We start from the raw sequence: 12,017 nt of genomic DNA, 5'->3' as shown, positions 1-12,017 counted from the left end.
ACTTCAAAAAGTGGGGTTTGACTTTTAAAGATGATCTCAGCAGGGGCGAATCCTGCCATTTTCAAAAGGGGGGTTCCTTACTCAGGATAAGGGGGGGGGGGGGGGGTGTCCAACCCCCGGAACCCTCCCCCTGGATCCACCACTGCTCAGTTTTCTTCAGATGGTTGGTTCTTCTGATTTAATTTGCATCATGCATCCCTTGCTATAATAATCTGAAAATACAAAAACAACAGATGACATTATGCATTTATACTGGTTATTTCTTTTTCTTTTTTGTACTGTCTTACTGGCAAAAACCAAGAAATGGGGAACTGAGAAGCTAAATGCCAACTTCTAAAAATTTGTGGTTATAATAGCCTAAATAATTTTAAAGTGGCTAAAAATAAAATGAAGTTGGCTTTGAAAGTCACTTAAAGTGTAGAGATCAAAAAACTTTCAAAACAACTCAAATAATAACCATTCCTTAATACAGAGGGAATAAAAAAATATAACAATACATTTTTTTTACATAACAATTCAAAACAGGAAGTGACAGTGACATAACAGACATGATGAAAATTATTGCATGAATATAAATATTTGATGTAGGTTTTTTATTCTTTTTACTCTTCAAAAATAAGAATTAAGCTATTTATAATATTGTAATTATTCTATTAATATGTTGAATAAAAAGAGCATATCAGATAATATCACCAAAATGGTGGAATTCAATTTATTGTACTTACCAGAATATGCAATCCAAAACACATGCAAACAGCAATCTTCCTAAATTGTCATTGATGCCAGTCAGAAGGATCCATCTTCTCTATTTAATGTGAAAAGAACTACTTCCAAACATTTGCTTTACACAAAATTATGTAAAATTCTCATTTTGTTCAAGAAAGAAGACACATCTTCCTGTTTATTCCAAATTCAAATTGTGTTGTATTGCAATACATGAGGTTGTTTAAGGAGTTGTTTTAAATGTTCTTTTTATGACTAATTGTATGTGCCTTAATTTTGAATATGTGATATATTAAAAAAAGAAAATCAATTATTAATTTGTTTGATTATGAAATTTTTAATAAAAGTGATAGTAATTGCAGAAATATGTATTTCGAAATGTGTTCTCCTTACATATGGCCTCAATCACTGTGGAGATAATACTTCCTGTGACCTGTCCAGACTGAGGTTAATTGAAAACAGATGGCACATTTCTACAAGACTAACTGCTATTAAATCACTGTTATATGGCTCAAGTTTCTAATTGATGTTAAAGAATGAATGATTAAATTATTAATTTTATGCATTCATCTAATCATCTAATTAAAAATATAAATATACTAGAAAATGAATAAATTTAACCTGTAACACTGATGTTGCTAGTATTTTTTTTTTATGAAAAAAGTAGAAATGTTAAATTATTGTTGTATTAAACATATTAACTTGGATTTAATTCAATCAAAAGTCACCAAAATTAAATTTTAACTTTCCATGAACAGTCTATGTTAAATATTCCATAATGGAATTGAAAATCTAGGAAAAGTATCACATCTTATAGTTTGAACTAAAAGTATATTGAAAACAAATATTTTATCATTATTATTATTACTTGCAAACTTTCATTTTTAACTGTTTAATATTTTGAAAGAATTGTTCCTTTCATAGAATAAATCTATTGTGGCAAACTTTTTATTTCTGTAAGGGTAGATTTGGCTGATGAAAATTTTCTAAGTCTAAATTCCTGTCATAAATGAATGTAAAATTTTCTAAGACAAAAATCCTGCTGATCATTCTACAGAAAGGAATAAATTTCCTCAAAAGTCCAGCCGTGTTTATTTTCTTGTCAGCATTACAAAAAGTGCGGCTGGCAAATAACCAAAGTATAAGAAAAAGTACGTGTACGGCTCATGTCAGACTGGACTTTTCAAAGTCAGACTGGAATACGTCTCAAATCCAGCTGGAGTCCAGTTGAACTCCTGTTGAAATTTTCATACGGGATATGACAGTACAAAATCTCAGGCTGTATCAAACTGCATACTGATTTTTCCCAACTTAAAGTAATGTGAAAATTTAAACAATCAGCAAATGCATTTACATGAGATGTCTGGATACATTTAATATATAAGGATAAATGTCCATTGTTATGGAAAAGACCTACAGATTTAGAACAAATAAAAGATGAACAAAGTTAATCAAATTCAATTATCTTCCATTTAACATGTTGGACCAGGATTACATTCCTTTTCACACATCCTCAGGTGTGTTCTACAACTGTATGAAGTATCATTAATATGTGTCTGGCCATTTAAGAGAAGTTGCGCTTACCAGAGACTATTAACCCATATTGAAATATTAAAGTTCTATTATCTCCCCTTTAACATGTTGAATCAATATTTAATTCCTACATGCACATCCTCAAGTAGAGTTCTATACCTATGTAAATCTTCATCAATATCTGCCTATGCTATTTAAGAGAAGTTGTGCTTACAAGAGATTATTAAATGATATGATCAAATCAGCCCTAATACGGATAAATCAGCATGTGCAATACTGGTGACGTTGTCCTGTCGATATAAATCAGGAGTAATATTGCTTTTCGGACAGGGCCAATACGGGGGCCAATACGGAAAAGCCTAAGCTTACTTAACAGTTAATTTTGGACGTATCGTTATGAATAAAATACATTTGTATTCATATTTTTGAACTTAATATCATAAAAAAAGTTTAAATGATGTTCAGTGTTTTGTTACGTCTTGAAAGGGAAATATTTCTCAGCCTCTTCGAGTACGACTTCCGATTATTTTTACTGTTTCATTTCCGTTGATCAATCATCAGAATGCAGAAGATTCTAGAGCATGAATAGTTAAACAGTCTGATTTATTCTTCCCAGCTACTTTATATTTGATAGATAAAATGAATTGTAATAGCATAATATTAAGTACATTTGTACTTGGACGAGAAATCAGAAATTACATCTGACAATGTTGACAAAAAATCCATGGACGTGATTGCGAATTTCTGTATCTTCTTCACGGTAATTTTCTTAGTTTATTCTGATTAAATTTTTTTAAATCATTTGATAAAAGTGTTATGAACTGGCTGTTTCTGTATTTCTCTTCGAGTCTCGGGTCCAATACAGCTAACCTCGAATCTATAACAGGGCCAGTACAGAAACAGCCAGTTAACAACACTATACTATTACCCCATATTAGAACACTGAATTTCTATTATCTCCTCTTAACATGTTGTACAAAAATTATAATCCTTTGTGCACATCATCAGGAAGTGTTATTAATCTGTGTTAAGAAGACACTCTAAACAATTTGGAGATTTATATTCCAGGGAAGAGGTTCACATCATTGAAACTTCTGTTATTCGAGAAGTTGTTAAAGATTATTTTTGTAACTTTATTTTGTTTCACTATTTTGTTTTAAATGGCTAATTATTATCAATATAGTTCCATGAACAAAAATATTTTTGTGTATCATGCCTTTATATGTCTTACATGTATTGAAGACAAGTTAAACTCTCCACCAATGTGTGAACTGATAGATAAATACTGTCTTATTATGAACGATTCTGGATCATCTATGTCCCATTCTACTTTAATTGAGTCTCTGTATATCTGTGTTAGACCATTAATCCCATAATCCTTTGCAAAGGTCAATGAGGTTGATACAACAGGGGCTGTGATGTCCACAATAAAACCATTGGATGAAGATTCTGTCCATAAACCTTGAACAAAAAATAGCTTTAATTTGTACTGAACTTTCATTTTGTTGTCTATGCTATTGCTTTTTCAGAGATAATACAAAGAGTTCAAATATTAGATAAAGATAAGTGTGTCATAAATTGTTAAAATAAATTTGAAAGTCAAGGTTAATGTTTTGAAGGAAAACCAAAAACATAAAATTGAGAATGGAAATGGGGAATGTGTCAAAGAGACAACAACCCGACCACAGAACAGACAACAGCAGAAGGTCACCAACAGGTCTTCAATGCAGCGAGAAATTCCCGCACCCGGAGGCGTCCTTCAGCTGGCCCCTAAACAAATATATATATATACTAGTTCAGTGATAATGAACGCCATACTAAACTCCAAATTGTACACAAGAAACTAAAATTAAAAATAATACAAGACTAACAAAGGCTAGAGGCTCCAGACTTGGGACAGGCGCAAAAATGCGGCGGGGTTAAACATGTTTATGAGATCTCAACCCTCCCCCTATACCTCTAGCCAATGTAGAAAAGTAAACGCATAACAATACGCACATTAAAATTCAGTTCAAGAGAAGTCCGAGTCTGATGTCAGAAGATGTATGGTTTGTAGGTGAAGATGAAACCAATGGATTATAGATATACAAGTTGTAATGACAGTAATATTGAATTGCTGAAAGGGGGGCTATTCTATTTTCATTTCTATTTCATTTTGTGAAATACCATACCTGCTCTGTTATAAGCTCTGACAGTAAGATAAATTTTCTGATTTACAGGCAGATTTAGATTAAGATCATTAAGTGCTAGAACCTCTGTCAAGTGTAGCTCTGTTGGGGATACAATGTCATCTCCACCTATACTGGTACCTGCCCTCCATTCATATTTTTGTAAACCAGATTGAGGGTCATCAAATCCATACCATTTAGCAGATATATATGTTCTGTAATAAACGTATCATAAAAAGTCTGCATTAGCTGAACCAATAGTATTGAAGCATCATAAAAAGTCTGAATTAGCTGAACCAATAGTATTCAAGTATAAAAAATTGACTTCTTATTCATACAGGCTGTAGGAAACTGTTGATAATGAAGAACAATTTCATCAGCATCTTGTGCAGGACAAATCTTCCTTCAACTTACAAAAAAAACATTAAGAAATACAAACACAATGAATCATGAATATTATTGCATTAAACTTTAATATTTTATACTGGTTTGTGCTGTTGGATTCGACAGCATAATTCTCAATCTATTTGTTGTAATTGAAGGGTCCACCTGAATTGATTGTTGTTTGCTTAATGTGATATGTCCAGTGGCAAATATTTTATGCATTTTCAGGAGAATTTGCCTATTCAGTTTCTGTACATCAACTTTATGTTTTTTTCATTTTTTTCTACATACTCTTAGATTTTCATATGTTATTATTTCAAATATTTTAATATATATTTATCTATTAGAATTGACCTTTAAACTAAAATATTACCTCTGATATCATTGTACAGGTAAAATCTAACTTTTCCTTTTTTTTTCTTCTTTTTTTTGCAATTTTGTTACATTTAATAATCTGCAATTAGTGCAAAAGCTCAATAGCTAATAGTCCTACCTCATAGACTGGTACTGTGTGTCATAGAACCCTGTACCATCTTGTACATGACCAGCAATGGGTGGACTGTTGTCAATAATAACACCATCAGAAGTAACAGAAGTACACATAGATGCAGTATTACATGCTGTAACAGTGGTATAATATTGTAATCCTGTTCCAAGATGGATATCCTTTAATGTAAATTCTGTAATCAAACAAATACATGTAAAAAACAGATAGTGTGTAAGAAACTAATCTTTTACTTTTCAGTATCATTCCAATAATGAAAATCTTACTGCATAAAGAACAACAAATTAAATAAACCACCAGGGTATTATATACAGTGACTTGATTGTAAGTGTTGTCCTTTATTTAATGAAACAAATTGCAATTTGGTCTGAATTTTAAATAAACTGCAATAGGTGGACAGAAACAATGACAATCAAGTCACAGTAAGAGTATGAAAATGTGAGAAAATATCACAGAGGACAAACAAAAATCAGTATGAAGAAGAACATATAAAAACATCAGCAAAGGAAAAAAACAATACAAAAAGACAAAGAACTAAACTGCACATAAAACTAAAGATTGAGTGACAAAAACTCCTAAAATGACCTGGGGTACATTCAGATGCTTTGTTAGGGTATTATTCATAATTTAACATGATTTTAATTCAGGACAATCTTTACATATTGGTATAAACTCATGTCCTTAATTTTACAGGGCATAATTTAAGAACCTCATATGTGGAATCTACCTTTAAAGTTGCATTTGCTAACTTTGTGTGTAAAAGTCCATTAAAAATTGAGAATAGTTCCAATTAATGCTCCAACTGCCTAACAACTTGGGATACACTTCATCTGAACTTTGGTGGATAATTGTCTCATTGGCAATCATACCACATCTCCTTATTTTTATAATGAAAAAATTCAAATTCTTCATAGCAATATTAATATTCAATATAACCACTTTTCAAATACCCATAGAAATGTCCATTCAAATCATTATAATTCCAAATGGCTACATAAAATAGCATCAATGATTCACATCAACATAATATATATATTTCAAATCAGTATTACCATTAGTTATTCCTACAGCTTGTTTTGTCAGAATATCTTCACACTGGGGACAGGTTCCAACTGATACGTAATAATCCTGTATGATCGAATGAGTATCATGGAATCCTTCCCAGTATACATGTATAACTTTTGTCTCTGTCTGGTAGTCTATATCCTTTACATTTCCTGTTAACATTGTTTTATCTCCATCATATACATGACCAACTGTGGGTGGCGTTGTGTCTACTTGGAAAGCCCAGGATGTAGCCAAAGATGATAATCCAGCTTTGTTAAAAGCCTGTTGAATGAGTAGAAAACATTTTTTTTTTTGTATTTTAGGTACAAATGCACTTTTAACACTCTCTAAGTTACTAATACATACTCTTATCTGAATCTTAACTTAACCTGTGATATAAGAAAAATAAAATATAACCAAACATTATATGAAACAGTCTATGGGGAGTTTAATTAATTAGCTTGCAATAAATTATTTAAAATATCTAGTTCAGAGTTTTGGAAATTTCAGTCAATCATTTACAATTCTACTTTCTTAATGCTGTAAATTACATATACATTTACCCTGACATTGATATAATAATAATGGCCGTCTAGCAGATCCAGACGGTTGTTTTTATCTGTTGTATCGCACTCCTCAAAAACTGTAACAAATGGCATCATATCTACATAGCCTGGTTCTGATCCTATCGACCATAGGAAATAATCTATCCCACTTTCTAAGTCTGCGAACACATTCTTCCAGCTATAATATAAAATGATCATTGGTTGAAACAGTCCATGAAAGCGTTTAGATCAAATTGGAAATATCTTATAGCATTTTCATCTGTCTTTTACTGATATAAAATGATAAGTACTTTTACTTACATGTATGCATTTTTAAAGAGTGTTTTACTATTGCAATGTCAAAATCAGGATTTCAGAAATGAGCTTCTAATAAGCTATACATATGCACTGAATATCGTACATGTATGGTAATGCATAATTTAGATATAATAAAAAAGTATACATCAAGAGGCAACAACACAAAAGCATGAAGAAAGCAAGTTACATTATCAAGTTCCTCCATTTGTAGCGATAATAAACAGTTATGCAAGTGTATCACCACTTGCAGATAGTAATTATATTAAAAGTACATTGCAAAGCCTCAGCTATTCCATAATTGATATTTGGGGCCATTTTTTAATTGTCAAAAGTGTAATATCATGCTTCTGTTTTTTATGGATGCTAAATGTGGAAGTTATTACTAAAATTAATTTTCTAGACTAAAAATATTTTTTCTTAAGGAATGTGAAGACATATAACTATTTCAGCAGTACATTACCATGCTTCAATTTCTGTGGTGGATGTTATATGTAGATTTGTAATTGTTATGGGATCATTTGACTTCTCTGGTGGAGTAATATCAACAATCACAGGATCTGACATTACTGTGGTTTCTCTGTTAGCAAAATCTACAGCTAGAAAATAGATACAATTTTTTTAGTAATGTCTTGCTAAAGAATGTTTTTAAAAATAAATAAAATTCACAAATTTTGGAGCTAAATAACATGTTTAAATGTAACAAAGGAATACTTTCACTTGTCTAAATCTTGACCTTCAACTTTAAGAGAATGTCAAAACAGTTCATTCCTATCTAATATTTCTACTAGCAAACAAAGACAATCTTAGAGTAAGTGTTATTCTTTTGCACAAATCTAGTTCAGGTTTATTTAATGAATCAATGTTTCAAACGTCTATATTTACCTTTTATTGTAGCATAATATTTGTAACCGTTCTGTAGATTTAATCCATGTAAGGCTTTATGCTGTACTGTTCCTACATTCTCAAATGGGAACACATCATTTCCTCCAGAGGTTGTTCCTAGTTAAGCAAAATTCATTACTTATAATTTTGATTTACATTTGAAAGTGAAAACTTCCAATAAGCAATGCATAGTAAAACTATTATAAGAGGAAGAAGTTCTTATTACAGTAAAAATCAAAGTACTGAAGTACTGAACATCGGATGACCGCAGGTTCTTGTGGATGGTCAAAAGCACATGTCACAGAAACAGATCACATCTCTATACCTGAAACTGAGGTTAATTTACAGAGATTTTTTTTTCTTATACAAGTTCGTGCTTGGATGATGAATAAATGACAGGAAATTCAACCTAACCGTAATAACTATTATATTGTAGTGATACAAATCAGTATACCTTAGACTATTATACTAATATAATAATAGTTCCAGAGAATACACTGGTTTGTTGTTATATATTATATTAATATTACGGTTGCATGTATATATAATTTTCATCTATTTGTATATCATACTATTCTACTATTATTATAGTGTAATGCAAGTGCATGGTGGACACTCTTCTGTAAAAAAAAAAATCAAAGTCTTAAAGGCTGTAAAAGCAATTGCTGCCATGTTAATGTTTTGTGGACGTTTATTTTTCATCCATATATATAAGAATTAAACCTGACAGGACAGGAGTGTTGACTAGTGAGAAGCAAGATGGTTTTAACTTTATATCAATATAAGACTTTAGCAGGAAATCATTTTAAATATGTTTTATATTTTACAAGGAGACAACAAGTTTACCAGGCTAAAGTTGGGGTTAATTATACATGTGCTGAAACATATAACTGAAAAAAAAATCATTATGGATTATCCCCTGGTAGTGTTTGTAACTGGGCAATAATTTCCTTTATTGATTTAATTTTAACCATTTTCATAATTAATTTAAATTAACCATTCAGTTAAAACATTTCAACTTTCCAGACGCAAATGTTGAATCAAAGCACTGTAAGCGCTGTAAAGGCAGTTAATTACAGGTTGTGTGTATTTTAAGTCCAGTTATATCATTATCTTGCATAGTACAGTGTACTTATCAGAGGTGGCTTTCAGTATTTAAGATTTAGAGTTCTCTAATGATATTGAATAAGTTTTATGAATGTCATATTCTGAGCACTATATGAAGGCGATTGTTCTCACTTGTTTATGAACTAGTGCATTATGTCCAGTTTGTACCTTTTTTATCTATGTTTATAGTCAAATTAGTTATCAAAGGTACCAGGATTATAATTTAATACGCCAGACGTGTGTTTCGTCTACATAAGACTCATCAGTGACATTCAGATCAAAATAGTAACAAAGCCAAACAAGTACAAAGTTGAAGAGCATTGAGGACCCAAAATTCCAAAAAGTTGTGCCAAATACGGCTAAGGTAATCTATTCCTTGGATAAGAAAATCCTTAGTTTTTTCATTGGCAATCATAACACATGTACATCTCCTTATTTAATGATATAATGATCTATATTCAACGACCTCAGGTACAAAAAAAATGTATGTAACTAAACTATGACGGGAAACCTTTGACTTCTTTCTTTATATAAACTTTTGATTTGGTACCATAGAACTATGTAGAGTAAATGTACATTGCAACATGTCAACTCTTTCAACTCCAAGCAAAATTATATTTCCAAGCATAAAGTAATTTATGAATGAAATAAAATGCTCCGCTGGGGCGCAGCTTGATACGACCGCAGAGGTCGAACCCTGAACAGTTGGGGCAAGTATGAACACAACATTCAAGCTTGATTCAGCACTGAATTTGGATTGTAATTAAATATTTGACACAGCATAGGTTTCTGACACAGAATGGAAGTGGTCTAAGATACTAAAAAAAATTTAATTTACCTATTCAAACCATATCATTATTATTTGCTTTTATATATAAATCAGAAATAACCAATTTAAAATGGAAAATTTTAAAGAAAAAAAAGGAAAAAGAATCCCCCCCCCCAAATTTTTTGAACCCCCTTATGATTCATCACCCCAAAACTCAATCCCAGCCTTCCCTTTGTGGTATGGTACCTTGCAGTACAATTTCAGAGAGATCCATACACTTGAACACATGTTATTGTCTGGAAACTAGAAAAATGCTTGTTTTTTGGCCCCTTTTTGGTCCCAAATTCCTAAACGTTTAGGGCAATTACCCCAAACTCAAACCCAGCTTTCCCTTTGTGATATGGAACCTTGTAGTACAATTTCATATAGATCCATACACTTACACACAAGTTATTGTCATGAAACTGGAAAAATGCTTGTTTTTGGCCCCTAATTCCTAAAATTTGGAGGCAATTACCCCCAAAATCAATCCCAGCATTCCCTTTGTGGAATGGTACCTTGCAGTACAATTTCAGAGAGATCCATACACTTGAACACAAGTTATTGTCTGGAAACTAGAAAAATGCTTATTTTTGGCCCCTTATTCCTAAACTTTTTGGGCAATTACCCCCAAACTCAATTCCAACTTTCCCTTTGTGATATGGAACCTTGTTGTACAATTTCATAAAGATCCATACACTTACACACAAGTTATTGCCATGAAACTAGAAAAATGCTTGTTTTTTGCCCCTTTTTGGCCCCTAATTCCTAAAATTTGTAGGCAATTACCCCCAAATTCAATCCCAGCATTCCCTTTGTGATATGGAACCTTGTGATACAATGTCAGAGAGATCCATAGACTTGCACACAAGTTATTGTCATGAAACTAGAAAAATGCTTGTTTTTTGCCCCTTTTTGGCCCCTAATTCCTAAAATTTGGAGGCAATTACCCCCAAAAATCAATCCCAGCATTCCCTTTGTGATATGGAACCTTGTGGTACAATGTCAGAGAGATCCATACATTTACACACAAGTTATGTCTGGAAGTTACAAAAATGCTTATTTTTGGCCCCTTTTTGGCCCCTAATTCCTTAACTGTTGGTACCATAACCCCCAAAATCAATCCCCACTATTCTTTTGTGGTATTGAACCTTATTTTCAAATTTAATTGAGATCCATTCACTTAAACTAAAGTTAGAGTGCGAAAACTAATGTGTCTTCGGACGACGACGACGCCAACGTCATACCAATATACGACCACAAAAATTTTTTTGCGGTCGTATAAAAAGGAGTTCTTAATTAAGAAATAAACTGATTCGCTGAGTGCAGCTGGATACACCCGCAGAGGTACTACCCTGAACAGCTGGGGCAAAAATGGACACAATATTCAAGCTTGATACAGGTCTGAATTTGGATTGTAATTAAATATTAGACATATTACAGTTTCTGAATAAATGTAGTCAATGAACTTGAAATCGGTTATATGAATTGAATTTATATTCAATTAAAGATTTCTTGCTGTTGTGCAATACACTGTGCTGTTGTGCAATACTTAATAAATCTGTTGCCAGACTATAAACAAATAAAGTTCAATTTCTTCTCAATGTCATATTTGAAATTTATGAAAATCAATAGGGAGATTACATCAATAGCTATAAATAATTCACCAAAGTTTCATGTGAACTGCTTAAAGCATTTTTGAGTTGTTGTCCAAAAACTGGAAAATCCCCCCTTTTTTAATGAATAAAACCCCATAACTCAGAAATGTAAAATCTAAAATTTATAAAATTCTAAAGGGAGCTTAAGGATTAATAATTTAGTCTTAGATGCAAGATTTTTTTATCAGTTGTTAGTGGCTTTGAACTAGCTGTCAGTAACTGCGAGTACTCTCAGATTTGTACTTAGTGTCTTTTTGTTGTTTGGATGTACAACTACCCGACCACGTCCACTTGTATTTGTATTTATCCATCTGATGAGTTTAGCCTCTTTCAACTGAT

The 12,017-nt window shown here is 31.9% G+C and overlaps 1 protein-coding gene across 1 annotated transcript in view; it reads right to left on the bottom strand.

Annotated features, from left to right (window-relative positions):
- Positions 1 to 12,017, bottom strand: part of LOC127706632 (uncharacterized) — a 116,701-nt gene that overhangs the window by 35,811 nt on the left and 68,873 nt on the right. Inside the window, exons 32-38 of the mRNA XM_052211288.1 lie at positions 8,106 to 8,222; positions 7,684 to 7,819; positions 6,924 to 7,104; positions 6,366 to 6,642; positions 5,302 to 5,488; positions 4,428 to 4,639; positions 3,488 to 3,717 (exon numbers count right to left, since the gene is read on the bottom strand). Of these exons, the coding sequence (XP_052067248.1) occupies positions 3,488 to 3,717; positions 4,428 to 4,639; positions 5,302 to 5,488; positions 6,366 to 6,642; positions 6,924 to 7,104; positions 7,684 to 7,819; positions 8,106 to 8,222 (1,340 nt within the window). The remainder of the gene's footprint in view (positions 1 to 3,487; positions 3,718 to 4,427; positions 4,640 to 5,301; positions 5,489 to 6,365; positions 6,643 to 6,923; positions 7,105 to 7,683; positions 7,820 to 8,105; positions 8,223 to 12,017) is intronic.

The sequence above is a fragment of the Mytilus californianus genome, unplaced genomic scaffold (assembly GCF_021869535.1).
Source record: "Mytilus californianus isolate M0D057914Y unplaced genomic scaffold, xbMytCali1.0.p SCAF_6, whole genome shotgun sequence".
Taxonomy (NCBI): domain Eukaryota; kingdom Metazoa; phylum Mollusca; class Bivalvia; order Mytilida; family Mytilidae; genus Mytilus; species Mytilus californianus.
This window is presented reverse-complemented; position numbering and strand designations above follow the sequence as displayed.